At 42.7% G+C, this 17,689-nt stretch overlaps 1 protein-coding gene across 3 annotated transcripts in view; it reads left to right on the plus strand.

Annotated features, from left to right (window-relative positions):
* Nucleotides 1-17,689, plus strand: part of LOC109890133 (mitogen-activated protein kinase kinase kinase 12) — an 81,134-nt gene that overhangs the window by 36,718 nt on the left and 26,727 nt on the right. For all 3 annotated transcript variants that reach the window (XM_020482089.2, XM_031824698.1, XM_031824699.1), the window contains exons 6-7: nucleotides 11,053-11,211; nucleotides 13,129-13,237. In XM_020482089.2, coding sequence (XP_020337678.1) covers nucleotides 11,053-11,211; nucleotides 13,129-13,237 — 268 coding nt within the window. The remainder of the gene's footprint in view (nucleotides 1-11,052; nucleotides 11,212-13,128; nucleotides 13,238-17,689) is intronic.

Raw genomic sequence — 17,689 nt, forward strand, 5'->3', positions numbered from 1 at the left:
TTCAACAACTTACAAAAAAATTGAAGCTGAAATTGGGATTTTATTTGAGGAATAAGGCCTGTTTTTCTTTTGAAGCCAGAAGGAGGCTAGTAGTATCAGCTACGTTTATGCCTTTACTAGACTATGGGGATATTTTATATATGAATGCTTCCGCTCAGTGTGTGAGATCAATTGACACTTTTTACCATGGCACTTTGAGATTTATTTTAAACTGCAAAACCCTTACGCACCACTACACTTTGTATACCAGGGTTGGCTGGCCTTCTCTAGTCACTCGTAGGCTCAGTCACTGGTATACCTTTATTTACAAAGCCATTTTGGGTTCACTACCTTTTTGTTTGTGCATTATTATTGTTCAGAAATGTGGTGGGTACTCTCTTAGTTCGCTGGACTTTATCCTGCTAACTGTTCCAAATGTCCGAACTGAATTTGGTAAAAGGGCTTTCATGTACTCTGCGCCATCGTCCTTACACTTTACAAAATACTTTTACTGACAGAGGATTTTGAGGCTGATTCCCTGACCTGTCAATGTTTTTAATGAGCTGTTTTATACTTTTGTGAATTCAATGGTTTTTACTAGATTACTTGTAGTTTTTCATGTTTTCTGTCTGTAATTTTTTTGTAATGACTTGGTGCTGCCTATCTTGGCCAGGGCGCTCTTGAAAAATAGATTTTAATCTCAATGAACCCTTCCTGGTTAAATATAGGTTACATAAATAAATTACAGAAATGTAACTTTCTTTTACTTCTCTTATTATTTCACTTTGTACCATCTCAGCTAAGCCCTCAAGAACTTTGTTCTGGATTTGGTGGCTTGTGTACTTTGCATTGGCCCCTGCATTCATCCTTTTCTCTATGAGAGGGACATGCTTTGCTATTTCTTACACGATTGTCAAATAATTAACCTTGTTGTGAGAGTCATCAGGCACTCGATGACCTCTGCACTATATTTTGAGTGGCAGTTAATAGGAGCACATATGCAATTGTTTTAATGTAAGTACAGTTTTCCTCCACTTTCTTTTTACGGTCCTCATTTATGACATCTCATTGATGAGTTGCTGTCAATAGCCCTTTTATGTTGATTCCAAGCATACCTAGCATTGATATGATGCTCTGCCTTCAAATGGAGCTTAAACCCAGAATGTTTAAACAGTGCCTTTTTCCAGTTACAAAAACCTGACTGTGATGTGAAGGCAGATTCAGGTGTATTGGGCAGAGAATAATGCCTACAGGCGAAACAATAAGTTGAATCTTCAAGCCATGAATTGTCCTTATACAGGGGCAAAAAAGTATTTAGTCAGCCACCAATTGTGCAAGTTTTCCCACTTAAAAAGATGAGAGAGGCCTGTAATTTTCATCTTAGGTACACTTCAACTATGACAGACAAAATGAGAGAAAGAAAATCCAGAAAATCACATTGTAGGATTTTTTATGAATTTATTTGCAAATTATGGTGGAAAATAAGTATTTGGTCACCTACAAACAAGCAAGATTTCTGGCTCTCACAGACCTGTAACTTCTTCTTTAAGAGGATCCTCTGTCCTCCACTCGTTACCTGTATTAATGGCACCTGTTTGAACTTGCTATCAGTATAAAAGACTCCTGTCCACAACCTCAAACAGTCACACTCCAATCACCACTATGGCCAAGACCAAAGAGCTGTCAGAGGACACCAAAATTGTAGACCTGCACCAGGCTGCAAAGACTGAATCTGCAATAGGTAAGCAGCTTGGTTTGAAGAAATCAACTGTGGGAGCAATTATTAGGAAATGGAAGACATACAAGACCACTGATAATCTCCCTCGATCTGGTGCTCCACGCAAGATCTCACCCCGTGGGGTCAAAATGATCACAAGAACGGTGAGCAAAAATCCCAGAACCACACGGGGGGACCTAGTGAATGACCTGCAGAGAGCTGGGACCAAAGTAATAAAGCCTACCATCAGTAACACACTACGCCGCCAGGGACTCAAATCCTGCAGTGCCAGACGTGTCCCCCTGCTTAAGCCAGTACATGTCCAGGCCCGTCTGAAGTTTGCTAGAGAGCATTTGGATGATCCAGAAGAAGATTGGGAGAATGTCATATGGTCAGATGAAACCAAAATAGAACTTTTTGGTAAAAACTCAACTCGTCGTGTTTGGAGGACAAAGAGTGCTGAGTTGCACCTTACCTACTGTGAAGCATGGGGGTGGAAACATCATGCTTTGGGGCTGTTTTTCTGCAAAGGGACCAGGACGACTGATCCGTGTAAAGGAAAGAATGAATGGAGCCTTGTATCGTGAGATTTTGAGTGAAAACCTCCTTCCATCAGCAAGGGCATTGAAGATGAAACGTGGCTGGGTCTTTCAGCATGACAATAATCACAAACACACCGCCCGGGCAACGAAGGAGTGGCTTTGTAAGAACCATTTCAAGGTCCTCGAGTGGCCTAGCCAGTCTCCAGATCTCAACCCCATAGAAAATCTTTGGAGGGAGTTGAAAGTCCGTGTTGCCCAGCAACAGCCCCAAAACATCACTGCTCTAGAGGAGATCTGCATGGCGGAATGGGCCAAAATACCAGCAACAGTGTGTGAAAACCTTGTGAAGACTTACAGAAAACGTTTGACCTTTGTCATTGCCAACAAAGGGTATATAACAAAGTATTGAGATAAACTTTTGTTATTGACCAAATACTTATTTTCCACCATAATTTGCAAATAAATTTATTAAAAATCCTACAATGTGATTTTCTGGATTTTTTGTATTTATTTTGTCTGTCATAGTTGAAGTGTACCTATGATACATGTTCAATTTGGTTTAAATAATGCACAAAACAAAGTGTTGGAGAAGAATGTAAAAGTGCAATATGTGCCATGTAAAAAAGCTAACGTTAAAGTTCCTTGCTCAGAACATGAGAACATATGAAAGCTGGTGGTTCCTTTTAACAGGATTCTTCAATATTCCCAGGTAAGAAGTTTTAGGTTGTAGTTACTATAGTATAGGACAATTTCTCTCTATACGATTTTTTATTTCATATACCTTTGACTATTGGATGTTCTTATAGGCACTTTAGTATTGGCAGTGTAACAGTATAGCTTCCGTCCCTCTCCTTGCCCCAGCTGGGTTCGAACCAGGAACACATCGACAACAGCCATCCTCGAAGCATCGTTACCCATGCAGAGCAAGGGGAATAATTGCTCCAGGTCTCAGAGCAAGTGATGTTTGAAACGCTATTAACGCGCACCCCACTAGCTAGCCATTTCACATCGTTTACACCAGCCTAATCTCGGGAGTTGATAGGCTTGAAGTCATAAACAGCTCAATGCTTGAAGCACAGCGAACAGCTGCTGGGGTGGCAGGGTAGCCTAGTGGTTAGAGCATTGGACTAGTAACCGGAAGGTTCAAACCCCCGAGCTGACAGGTACAAATCTGTCGTTCTGCTCCTGAATTGTTCCTAGGCCGTCATTGAAAATAAGAATTTGTTCTTAACTGACTTGCCTCGTTAAATAAAGGTATAAAAAATCAAACGCACAAGTGCTGTTTGAATGAATGCTTACGAGCCTGCTGGTGCCTACCATCGCTCATTCAGACTGCTCTATCAAATCATAGACTTAATTATAACATAATAACACACAGAAATACGAGCCGTAGGTCATTAATATGGTAGAATCCGGAAACTATCATTTCGAAAACAAAACGTTTATTCTTTCAGTGAAATACGGATAACTAACGAATAAGTCTAAATATTCCTGTTACATTGCACAACCTTCAATGTTATGTCATAATTACGTAAAATTCTGGCAAATTAGTTCGCAATGAGCCAGGCGGCCCAAACTGTTGCATATACCCTGACTCTGCGTGCAATGAATGCAAGAGAAGTGACACAATTTCCCTAGTTTAATATTGCCTGCTAACCTGGATTTCTTTTAAATAAATACATACTTCTGTGTATTGATTTTAAGAAAGGCATTGATGTTTATGTTTAGGTACATTCGTGCAACGATTGTGATTTTTTTTCACGCAAATTGCGCTTTTGTTATATCATCCTCCGTTTGGCGAAGTTGGCTGTCTTTGTGTTACAGGAATTAAATTCCTCTATGTTTTAATACCCAATTAAAATGAATCACTCTGTCAATTCATAAGAGTTTGCAAGACCCTTATTTGTATAAAATGGGCAGAGACCAGTCTTTGAAATCAACCAGCTGCGTTTATTCTCGTGAGTACTGCCCATGATACATTTTATCACCTGTTATAAACTGAAAATGACGTCAGCGTTTTCGAAACTGTTCCGTCTCTTCTTGACACTGGTACAAAGGCTGTATAGTTATCAAGCCTTCCCACACCGTCTAGAGCCAAGGTCAACCTGTGTAGATAAGCATTCTAGCCAGTCTGGTGATATAGTTAATTCATTTCTACCAAGGAACAGACAGTCATTGTTCTAATTCTTGATTATATTTACACACATTATATTCAGTACTAGGATTAAAAAGAAAATTCATACATATACAGTAACATAATAATATTATGATTAGTCAGTCCTGATTGAAATGTATACATAATTAGTCATTATTGATAATAAATCCCTTAACACTTTGTTAGGAACAAATAGTCTTCACACAGTTCGCAACGAGCCAGGCGGCCCAAACTGCTGCATTATACCCTGACTCTGTTGTACAGAACGCAAGAGAAGTGACACAATTTCCCTAGTTAAAATAAATTCATGTTAGCAGGCAATATTAACTAAATATGCAGGTTAAAAAAAATATATACTTCTGTGTATTGATTTTAAGAAAGGCATTGATGTTTATGGTTAGGTACACATTGGAGCAAGACGGTCCTTTTTCGAGAATACACACCACATAGATTATATGCAACACAGGACACGATAGATAAACTAGTAATATCATCAACCATGTGTAGTTAACTAGTGATTATGATTGATTGATTATTTTTTATAAGATACGTTTAATGATACCTAGCAACTTAACTTGGCTTCTTACTGCATTCGCGTAACAGGCAGCCTCCTCATGGAGTGCAATGTAATCAGGTGGTTGGAGCGTTGGACTAGTTAACTGTAAGGTTGCAAGATTGAATCCCCGAGCTGACAAGGTAAACATCTCTCATTCTGCCCCTGAACAAGGCAGTTAACCCACCGTTCCTAGGCCGTCATTGAAATTAAGAATGTGTTCTTAACTTACTTGCCTATTTAAATAAAGGTGTAAAAAAATATATATATATATTGGCCAAATCGGTATGTCCAAAAATACAGATTTCCGATTGTTATGAAAACTTGAAATTGGCCCTAATTAATCGGCCATTCTGATTAATCGGGCGACCTCTAATCTCTACTTACACATTCATCTTCTGCACATAATCACTCCAGTGTTTAATTGATAAATTGTAATTATTTCGCCACTATGGCCTATTTATTGCCTTTACCTCCCTAATCTTACCACATTTGCACACACTGTATATAGACTTTTCTATTGTGTTATTGACTGTATGTTTGTTTATTCCATGTGCAACTCTGTTGTTTGTGTCGCACTTCTTTTGCTCTATCTTGGCCATGTCGCAGTTGTAAATGAGAACTTGTTCTCAACTGACCTACCTGGTTAAATAAAGGTGCAATATATACAGTATATATATTTTTAAATGGAGCCAAAGGTCTAACGTTAACTTACACAGCGTTGTTCAGGAAACCTAAACGCTTTTGCTAATCACAAAAAGAGCTTGTGGAGCTGTGGAAATATTCCCTCTTCTCCTTCTGAATGTTCTTCTTATTCTTATGTATCTCGCAATCAAAGTTAATATTCTCTCTTCCTCGTCCTCGATTTGAAATATCTGCCGCCAAACATCAAAATAAATGCTTCTTTCAACAAGAGTTGAAATGAGATGTCAATCAGCATCAAACTGCCAGTAGCGAATTACATTTTGGGGTGGCACCCGAAATTTTGGGGTGGCACTCTGGTTCAGCCCCTGGGTAGAAGCTGTTAAGGAGCCTTTTAGTCCTAGACTTGGCGCTCCGGTACCACTTGCCGCGCGGTAGCAGAGAAAACAGTCTCTGACTCCGCCTTTCCTCTGACACCGCCTATTATATACGCCCTGGATGGTAGGAAGCTTGGCCCCAGTGATGTACTTGGCCATACTCACTACCCTCTGTAGCGCCTTACAGTCAGATGCTGAGCAGTTGCCATACCAGGCGGTGATGCAACCGGTCAGGATGCTCTTGAGGATCTGGGGACCCATGCCAAATCTTTTCATTTTCCTGAGGGGGAAAAGGTGTTGTCGTGCCCTCTTCATGACTGTCTTTGTGTGCTTGGACCATGATAGTTCGTTGGTGAGGTGGACACCAAGGAACTTGAAGCTCTCAACCTGCTCCACTACAGCCCCGTCGGTGTTAATGGGGGCCTGTTCGGCCCACCTTTTCCTGTAGTCTATGATCAGCTCCTTTGTCTTGCTCACATTGAGGGAAAGGTCATTGTCCTGGCACCACACTGCTGTCTCATCATTTTCGGTGATCAGGCCTACCACTGTTGTGTCATCAGAAAACTTAATGATTGTGTTGGAGTTGTGTTTGGCCACACAGTCACGGGTGAACAGGGAGTACAAGAGGGGACTATGTACACACCCCCAAAGGGTCCCAGTGTTGAGGATCAGCGTGGCAGACGTGTTGGTGCCTACCCTTACCAGCTGGGGGCGCCCCATCAGGAAGTCCAGGATCCAGATGCAGAGGGAGGTGTTTAGTCCCAGGTCCTTAGCTTAGTGATGAGCTTTGTGGGCACTATGGTATTGAACCTTGAGCTGTAGTTAATGAACAGCATTCTTACTTACATAGGTGTTCCCTTTGTCCAGGTGGGAAAGGGCAGTGTGGAGTGCAACTGAGATTGCATCATCTGTGGATCTGTTGGGGTGGTATGTGAATTGGAGTAGGTCCAGGGTATCCGGGAGGATGCTGTTGATATGAGCCATGACCAGCCTTTCCAAGCACTTCATGGCTACCAATGTGAGTGCTACGGGGCGGTAATCATTTAGGCAGGTTACCTTCGCTTCCTTGGGCACAGGGACTATGGTGGTCTGCTTGAAACATGTAGGTATTTCAGGGAGAGGTTGAAAATGTCAGTGAAGACACTTGGCAGTTGGTCCGCGCATGCTTTGAGTTCACGTCCTGGTAATCAGTCTGGCCCTGTGGCTTTGTGAATGTTAACCTGTTTAAAGTTCGTGCTCACATTGGCTACCGAGAGCGTTATCACACAGTCGTCCAAAACAGCTGGTGCTCTCATGCATGCTCCAGTGTTGCTTATCTCGAAGCGAGCATAAAAGGCATTTAGCTCGTCTGGTAGGCTCACGTCACAAGGCAGCTTGCGTCTGGGTTTCCCTTTGTAGTCCGTAATAGTTTTCAAGCTTGGCCACATCTGCCGAGCATCAGAGCCGGTGTAGTAGGATTCAATCTTAATCCTGAATTGACGCTGTGTTTGTTTGATGGTTCGTATGAGGGCATAGCGGGATTAGTGTCCCGCTCCTTGAAATTGGCAGCTCTAGTCTTTAGCTCAATGCGGATGTTGCCTGTAATCCATGGCTTCTGGTTGGGATATGTACGTAAAATCACTGAGGACGGTGTCATCGATGCACTTATTGATGAAGCCGATGGCTGAGGTGGTATACTCCTCAATGCCATTGGATGAATCCAGGAAAATATTCCAGTCTGTGCTAGGAAAACAGTCCTTAGCATCCGTGTCATCTGACCACTTCGGTATTGAGCGAGTCACTTGAGTTTCCTGCTTTAGTTTTTGCTTGTAAGCAGGAATCAGGAGCAAATGGGGGGCGGGGAGAGCTTTGTATGCATCTCTGTGTGTGGAGAAAAGGTGGTCTAGAGTTTTTTTCCCCTCTGGTTGCACATGTGACATGCTAGTAGGAATGAGGTAAAACGGATTTAAGTTTGCCTGCATTAAAGTCCCCGGCCACTAGGAGAACCGCTTATGGATGAGCATTCTATTGTTTAATTATGGCCTTATAGAGTTGATCTTAATCTCTGTCCAACAATGTCACCAAGTTTCTCAACCCACAGAACCCCCATAAATGCTCTGTGGCACAATCCCAATACAACACCCTAGGTTCATTCTCTGATCCTAATTCTATGTTTGGATGGACAACATGTCAGTTCTTACTGCAAAATAATTGTTTGGTTGAAGTGGTCACAATTATCATGTATATCTATGGAAGGGGCTGAGGCCTACGAGCCTCCTAGGTTTTGTATTGAAGTCAATGTAGCCAGAGGAGGACGGAAGCTAACCTTGACTAGAATACAATATATACAAACAAAGTGGGTAAAATAGTTAGTAAACATTATCAAAGTGACCAGTGTTCAATGACTATGTACATAGGGCTGCAGTCTCCAAGGTACAGGGTAGAGTACCGGGTGGTAGCTGGCTAGTAACAGTGGCTAAGTTCAAGGCAGGGTACTGGGTGGAGGCCAGCTAGTGGTGACAATTTAAAAGTCTGATGGCCTGGAGATCGAAGCTGTTTTTCAGTCTCTCTGTCCCAGCTTTGATGCACCTCTACTGTCTCCGCCTTCTAGATGGTAGCGGGGGGAACAGGCCATGGCTCATGTCGCTGAGGTCCTTGATGATCTTATATAAGGCCAAACTTGCCTTGAGGCCACAGGTACTGTATGTGATGTCGTAGTCAGATGCGCTTCCAAAGCAACCACAGAACAGGGGATCCAAAGCCCAAATAGTGTAAAAACAAACATTTATTTTCCATTTCATAGGCTATCAATGAACAAAGTCAAAGCGATCAGATTTAAACTGTAAACGAAAGATAGACTCGTAGGAGATGTCTTAGTTGCAAGTTGTAGTGTAGAGGTCAATAAAATGGGAAGGTACCGCCATACCTGAGGCCTAGTAGACCCATACTGCAAAAAAACTCAATAGGTAAAAGGAAGGGGAACATGGGGAAAAAGGGGTGTGTCCAGGAAAGGCTTGTGATACCCGTGATAATCATAATAGAAACACATGAGTTCTACAACCATTCTCCATAATTCATAATTAAATATTTATACTTATACTTATTCAATAATATATTTTTTATAAATTGAGCAAAACAATAACTATAGCACAAATAAAGAAAATGAGAATTTGGCTCCAACAATCTTCTTGGCCTACCTTTGACACCGGGTGCTGTAGCTGCTGTAGGAGGACCATCGGTGTGCCCCCGGTGATGCATTGGGCTGACTGCACCGCCTGCAACCGCAGGGCTCTCCAGAGGCCGTCCCAGGTGGTGATACAGTCCGACAGGATGCTCTCAATGGTGCATCTGTAGAAGTTTGTGAGGATCTTAGCGGCCAAGCTGAATTTCTTCAGCCTCCTGAGGTTGAAGAGCCGCTGTAGCGCCTTCTTCACCACATTGTCTTCACACTCTCCACTACGACCGCGTCAATGTGGACATGGGGCATGCTCCCTCTGCTGTCTCCTGAAGTCCACGGTCAGCTTCTTCATTTAGTTGACATTGAGGGAGAGATATTTTCCTGTCACCACTCCGCCAAGGCCCTCACCTCCTCCCTGTAGGCTGTCTCATCGTTGTTGGTAATCAGGTCTACCACTGTTGCGTCATCTGATGATTGAGTTGGAGACGTACGTGGCCACGCAGTCATGGGTGATCAGGGAGTGTAGGAGGAGGCCCTGCATGCACCCTTGTGAGGATCAGCCTACTTTCAACACCTGGGGTCAGCCAGTCAGGAAGTTCAGGACCCAGTTATACAGGGTGGGGTTCAGACCTAGGGCCCAGAGCTTAGTGATGATCTTGGAGGGCAATATGGTGTTGAGGGCTGAGCTGTAGTTGATAAACAGCATTCTTACATGGGTATTCTTCTTGTCCAGATGGGATAGGGCAGTGTGCAGGTGTGATGGCGAATGTGTCATCCATGGATCTGTTGGGATGGTATGCAAATTGTAGTGGGTCTAGGGTGCCGGGTAAGGTGGAGGTGATATGATCCTTAACTAGCCTTTCAAAGAACTTCATGATGACAGAAGTGAGTGCTAGTTTAGTAACAATGTACAGGAACAATGGTGGACATCTTGAAGCAATTGGGGCAGCAGACTGGGATAAGGAGAGATTGAACGGGTCTGCACATGCTCTGAGAACACGGCTTGGGATGTCGTCTGGGCCGGCAGCCTTGCGAGGGTTAGCACGCTTACATTTCCTACTCGCGTCGGCCACGGAGAACGAGAGCTCACAGTCCTCATGAGTGGTGGTGACCTGCATCGGCGGCCAGGGGAGCACAGTACACACATAAACACAGGCTGTCTGACTAACCCCTTTTACTACTCAAACAAACATGTACACAGTGTTGTGTTCATTGTGTGTTAGTTCAGAGATGAAAACAACATTGGAAAAAGTATGGTGGGTACATAAGAGGCTGAAAAACAAACACAAGTGGGGTAGGAATTTGATGTCTTATAAAACTTGTGTACTAGAGTGATTTCAGTCTTTATTGTATAATCATTTATTGCATTTATATAATGCCTTTCCTCCTACAGTAGGTGCTAAAAGTGCTTTACATAGTAAGGTGACAAACTTACCTCTTCCATGACCAATGTGTAACAGCCACTTAGGGGGATGCATGGAAACCATTTTGCTTAAGAACACTCACCACACATCAGCTGTCATGGTGGAGAAATGAGGTGTGATATATGCCAATTGGGAATCAGGGGGATGATTTGGTAGTCATGATTAAAAGGGGCCAGATTGGGAATTTGGCTAGGAATCCAAGGTTTAGAACATTAGTCTTACGACAAGTGCCATGAGATTTTTTTTAAACCACAGGACACCCTTATAACATCTCATCTGAAAGATGGCACCCTAGGCAGGGCAATATCCCCTTCACTATCCTGGGATCTCCTTAGACTAGAGGGAAGCATCATCTGCCAGCAGCATCTGGTCTCCCATCCAGGGACTGACCAGGACCAACCCTGCTTAGCTTTAGAGGCAGGCCAGCTGTAGGATGCAGGGTGGTATGGAAAGGTTAGTCTTAAAGATTAGTTGGAGCTCATAGATGTCTCTCTCTTTCACTCTAGGTCGTTTGGTGTGGTACTTTGGGAGATGCTAACAGGAGAGGTGCCGTATAAAGACGTGGACTCCTCGGCCATCATCTGGGGAGTGGGCAACAACAGCTTGAACCTGCCCGTCCCAGAGAGCTGCCCAGATGGATTCAAAATACTGCTGCGACAGTGCTGGTGAGATAGAGGAATGGGAGAGAGGAAGGGAGGGGGAAAGCGGTGGGAGGTAGAGAAATGGAGAGATGGATGAAGGGAGGGAGTCGTGGAGGAAAGGCCATAAACATGCCTGTAACTGAGGAGGAGATAAACAAGAGCTACAAGAGTAGCTTTCATGAAAAAAAAACTTTTTAAGTCACGAAGTGGTAGGCCACACAAGCTCACAGAACGGGACCGTCGAGTGCTGAAACACGTAGCACGTAGAAATCTGTCCTCGGTTGCAACACTCACTACTGAGTTCCAAACTGCCTGTGGAAGCAACGTCAGCACAATACCTGTTCGTCGGGAGCTTCATGAAATGGGTTTATATGGCAGAGCAGCCGCACACAAGCCTAAGATCACCATGCACAAGGCCAAGAGTTGGCTGGAGTGGTGTAAAACTCATTGGACACTGGAGCAGTGGAAACGTGTTCTCTGGAGTGATGAAACACGCCATCTGGCAGTCCGGCGAATCTAGGTTTGGTGGATTCTAGGAGAACGCTACCTTCGCCAATGCAAAGTGCCAACTGTAAAGTTTGGTGGAGGAGAAATAATGGCCTGGGGCTGTTTTTCATGGTTCGGGCTAGGCCCCTTAGTTCCAGTAATGGAAAATCTTAACACTACAGCATGCAATGACATTCTAGACGGTTCTGAGCTTCCAACATTTTGGCAACAGTTTGGGGAAGGCCCTTTCCTGTTTAAGCATGACAATGCCCCTGTGCACCAAGCGATGTCCATATAGAAATGGTTTGTCGAGATCGGTGTGGAAGAACTTGGCGCCTGCACGGAGCCCTGACCTTGGGATGAATTGGAACGCCAACTGCGAGCCAGGCCTAATCACCCAACATCAGTGCCCGACCTCACTAATGCTCTTGTGGCTGAATGCAAACAAGTCCCTGCAGCAATGTTGCAACATCTAGTGGAAAGCCTTCCCAGAAGGGTGGAGGCTGTTATAGCAGCAAAGGGGGGACCAACTCCATATTAATGCCCATCATTTTGGAATGAGATGTTCGACGAGCAGGTGTTCACATACTTCTTTTGGTCTTTTAGTTGGGAACATGAAAGTATGCATGGTGCACAGCACTGAGGGCATGGTTCATTATACTGAATGAGACAGATTGGTGAGGGTGTGAGCACTTATATATCACAAGGCATTATATTGATAACTATGGACCTCCGAAGCTTTAGGTTAACATTGACAATCTTGCTAGATTGCTAGCTCTTTTTGCCCACAGCGGTTCAACTCTACGATTGAAATCCTGATGTAGAGGCACCTCTATGTCTGTGGTCTCCAACAGGTCAATCGCAAGCTACCTGCACATACATCTAATTCTGAAAGGGAAAGCATACCTGTGAGATGGGTGGTAGTAGTTGTTATACAGTACCCAAGACAAATCTGTGAGTAATTTGACCATTGGAAAAAAAGCTACTGGGTAAATACTGCAATGCGGGTTGGATTGAATTGAGCCCCTAATCTTCATTTTTCACAGTGACGATAGCACTTTTCTTCCCAAAACAATACAGAGTCCACAATAAATAAATAACTGCATGGGGAATTTGAACTGGCAAGTGGCAATTAATGTCAGGAACTTGGCATATTACCACGGTGAGATAACTATCCAGAGCCATATTTGCTTGCGATGCACACCATTTTATTATCAGAGCATGCCAGTGGACTTCTGGTAAGTATGCTAGTGAGAAATTGTTGGGGTCAGGTATAACTACATTTACCCACCCCCAAAATGTGTATTTATGAGCAATTCTCCCCACCCACAACTTCTCACCTGAATGCGTTTTTATTTTTTGAAGGCATTGGACAAAGGCTGAAATTGGGGTTGAGAGTTACCCTTTAAAAGGTAGAAGTAGACATGTTCTAATGTTGTTTTTTTCTGCTCCCAGGAGCTGTAAGCCCAGGAACAGACCTTCTTTCCGTCAGATCCTCCTACATCTGGATATCGCTTCAGCTGACCTGTTGTCTACCCCACAGGAGACATACTTCAAATCTCAGGTAAAGTAGAGCCCAGCAGAGTACAGCTCTCTAACCCCACAAGAGACGTACTTACAATATCAGGTACATAAATAAATGAAACACTAGAATGGACATTGACATGCCGGCAACATTACTACAGGACGGCCATTTAGAAATTAAACTTTCATGGTACAGTTCAGTAATTTTGAATTTTGTCCACAAATGTACCCACATTTCTATTATATGTAAATAGTTTATGATTAGTGAATTCCATAATATAATTATTTTGTTAGACACTTCTCCCTATTAGCTGAAATTGTATTTTTTCAAAGCCATTTGAGCTGTCGTGATAGCTGTTAGAGGCAAGTGCTGCTAGGCAACCCCCTGGACTTGCCTATTGACTTGTTCCACATTTTGTTACCACCTTACTCTAAAATGGATAAACATTTTGAAATCCCCAGCAATCTACACACAATACCCCATAATGACAAAGTGAAAACAGGTTTTTAGATATTTTTGCAAATGTAAAAATAAAAAAGGCACACACCTGTCTATATATGGTCCCACAGTTGACAGTGCATCTCACGGAAAAAACCAAGCCATGAAGTCGAAGGAATTGTCCGTAGAGCTACAAGACAGGATTGTGTCGAGGCACAGATGTGTCTGCAGCATTGAAGGTCCCCAAGAACACAGTGGCCTCCATCATTCTTAAATGGATTTGGAACCACTAAGACTCTTCCTAGAGCTGGCCGCCCAGCCAAACGGAGCAATCGGGGGAGAAGGGCCTTGGTCAGGGAGGTGACCAAGAACCCAATGGTCACTCTGACAGAGCTCCAGAGTTTCTCTGTCGAGATGGGAGAGCCTTCTAGAAGTATGGCCATCTCTGTAGCTCTCCACCAATCAGGCCTTTATGGTGGAGTGGGAAGATTGAAGCCACTCCTCAGGAAAAGGCACATGACAGCCTGCTTGGAGTTTGCCAAAAGGTCCTAAAGGACTCTCAGAAACACAATTCTCTGGTTTGATAAACCAAGATTGAACTTTTTGGGCTGAATGCCAAATGTCTCGTCTGGAGGAAACCTGGCACCATCCCTATGGTGAAGCATGGTGGTGGCAGCATCATGCTGTGGGGATGTTTTTCAGCGTCAGGGCCTGGGAGACTAGTCAGGATCGGGGCAAAGATGAACGGAGTAAATTGAGATCCTAAATGAAAATCTGCTCCAGAGCGCTTAGAACCTCAGACTAGGGGGAAGTTTCACCTTCCAACAGGACAACGACCCGAAGCACACAGCCAAACCAACGCAGGAGTGGCTTCGGGACAAGTCTCTGAATGTCCTTGAGTGGCTCAGCCAGAGCCTGGACTTGAACTCGATCAAACATCTCTGGAGAGACCTGAAAATAGCTGTGCAGCAACACTCCCCGTCCAACCCGACAGAGCTTGAGAGGATCTGAATACTTATGTAAATGTGATTTAAAAAAATATTTGTATAAATTAGCAAACATTTCTAAAATACTGTTTTTGCTTTGTCGTTATGGGTTATTGTGTGTAAATTGATGAAAACAAATTATTTAATCGATTTTAGATTAAGGCTGCAACCTAACAAAATGTGGAACAAGTCAATGGGTCTGAATATTTTCCGAAGGCACTTAACTAAATAAATACTGCACTCTGACCCACAAAACTTACAGTGAAGCAAAAAAGTATTTAGTCAGCCACCAATTGTGCAAGTTCTCCCACTTAAAAAGATGAGAGAGGCCTGTAATTTTCATCATAGGTACACTTCAACGATGACAAAAAAAAAAAAACATCCAGAAAATCACATTATAGGATTTTAAATGAATTTATTTGCAAATTATGGTGGAAAATAAGTATTTGGTCAATAACAAAAGTTTATCTCAATACTTTGTTGTATACCCTTTGTTGGCAATTGTATACCCTTTGGTCAAACATTTTCTGTAAGTCTTCACAAGGTTTTCACACACTGTTGCTGGTATTTTGCTAAACCTCAACTTCTCTGCAAAATTGTAATTATTCGCCTACCTCCTCATGCCTTTTGCACACAATGTATATAGACTCCCTTTTTTTTCTACTGTGTTATTGACTTGTTAATTGTTTACTCCATGTGTAACTCTGTGTTGTCTGTTCACACTGCTATGCTTTATCTTGGCCAGGTCGCAGTTGCAAATGAGAACTTGTTCTCAACTAGCCTACCTGGTTAAATAAAGGTGAAATATATATATATTTTTTAAATGCCCTTGCTGATGGAAGGAGGTTTTCACTCAAAATCTCACAATACATGGCCCCATTCATTCTTTCCTTTACACAAATCAGTCGTCCTGGTCCCTTTGCAGAAAAACAGCCCCAAAGCATGATGTTTCCACCCCCATGCTTCACAGTAGGTATGGTGTTCTTTGGATGCAACTCAGCACTCTTTGTCCTCCAAACACAACGAGTTGAGTTTTTACCAAAAAGTTCTATTTTGGTTTCATCTGACCATATGACATTCTCCCAATCTTCTTCTGGATCATCCAAATGCTCTCTAGCAAACTTCAGATGGGCCTGGACATGTACTGGCTTAAGCAGGGGGACACGTCTAGCATTGCAGTATTTGAGTCCCTGGCGGCGTAGTGTGTTACTGATGGTAGGCTTTGTTACTTTGGTCCCAGCTCTCTGCAGGTCATTCACTATGTCCCCCCGTGTGGTTCTGGGTTTTTTGCTCACCGTTCTTGTGATCATTTTGATCCCACGGGGTGAGCTCTTGCGTGGAGCCTCAGATCGAGGGAGATTATCAGTGGTCTTGTATGTCTTCCATTTCCTAATAATTGCTCCCACAGTTGATTTCTTCAAACCAAGCTGCTTACCTATTGCAGATTCAGTCTTCCCAGCCTGGTGCAGGTCTACAATTTTGTTTCTGGTGTCCTTTGACAGCTCTTTGGTCTTGGCCATAGTGGAGTTTGGAGTGTGACTGTTTGAAGTTGTGAAGTTGTGGTCTTTTATACTGATAACAAGTTCAAACAGGTGCCATTAATACAGGTAACAAGTGGAGGACAGAGGAGCCTCTTAAAGAAGAAGTTACAGGTCCGTGAGAGCCAGAAGTCTTGCTTGCTTGTAGGTGACCAAACACTTATTTTCCACCATAATTTGCAAATAAATTCATAAAAAATCCTACAATGTGATTTTTCTGGATTTTTCTTTCTCATTTTGTCTGTCATAGTTGAAGTGTACCTATGATGAAAATTATAGGCCTCTATCATATTTTTAAGTGGGAGAACTTGCACAATTGGTGGCTGACTAAATACTTTTTTGCCCCACTGTATTTTCTAGATTCATGTAGTTGTATTGGCAAGTAATTCAAGTTCTGAAATAACTTTTTAATTCTTTAAAAACGCCCATGCGAGTAGAAATCCTATTTTTAGAGTTGAAAGACAATGGCCAGAGCTTACCCATGATGTTGCACGATTTAAATCAATAAGTCACCCTTTTAGTATGATATTTAGTATGATATATTTGGACAAATCCGAACTGCCCATTTATTGCAAATCCAAGTCAATGTTGTGTTTTCCTATGAGACGAAGTACAAATCATTTTTTGCCTACGTTTTGCTTCAGGGCTGGGTTTTATTTAAATGTTACCACCCACAAGCATGGCCTGAATTTTTAAAACATTAATTAGAAACACATTCAAAGTTATTCCTCTTCACGACTGAGCCAAACATCCTTTCGACGTCCACTTGCTATTGCTGCTGTTTTAAACAGCTATTTTGCACTCTGTATCTACATATCAATCTGTCTATTTGTCTAAATCCATTTGTCTGTTTGTAGTTTTGTCCAAGTTTATCTGTCTCACTTCTGTATCTCTTTGTCTTTTTGTAGCTTTATACGTTTGTCTGTCTGTCCAATTGTGCAATGCCCCGCGGCTACGGTGTTGAAACATCAAAGACTGGAGTTTGTATGAGTTGCCCTCTCCATCCTCATGTTTACTGCCAGTGGATGACTTTCCTCAGCTTTGAAGAGTCGTAAGAAACTGTACACGTGTCAGTCTGCAATGTGTATATCACCCGGGAGTCCTTTTTTTAAATTACTTGCCGGTGGAGCTGGGCTTTCAAATGAGGATTTGACTCAATGAAGATGCTTTTCCAACCATTTACCCGGACGGCAAGACTGTAAGTAAAAGAGAACTTCTCAGCTAGCTAGTTATCTGATCAAATGTAAATTATAACTGTGCCCCTTCTACAATTAGTTAGCTACATCATTACATGAAATGCTTATGCAATAAACTAGCTAGCTAACGACGTTAGCTTAGCTGTGATAAATGTATGATATCAAAACATCCGAATGAAGTGAGTTCAGTTCAGCTAGCAAGCTACCAAACTATTTGGTTTAGGACATAACGTATCCAAAACTTTCTAGGTTACAATATACATATATTTACAGGTTTTTAGCAGAAGAGAGATTGCTCCCAGGCAGACCCGCCACAGGCTTGTAATTTCTCTG

The sequence above is a fragment of the Oncorhynchus kisutch genome, linkage group LG5, assembly GCF_002021735.2.
Source record: "Oncorhynchus kisutch isolate 150728-3 linkage group LG5, Okis_V2, whole genome shotgun sequence".
NCBI lineage: Eukaryota > Metazoa > Chordata > Actinopteri > Salmoniformes > Salmonidae > Oncorhynchus > Oncorhynchus kisutch.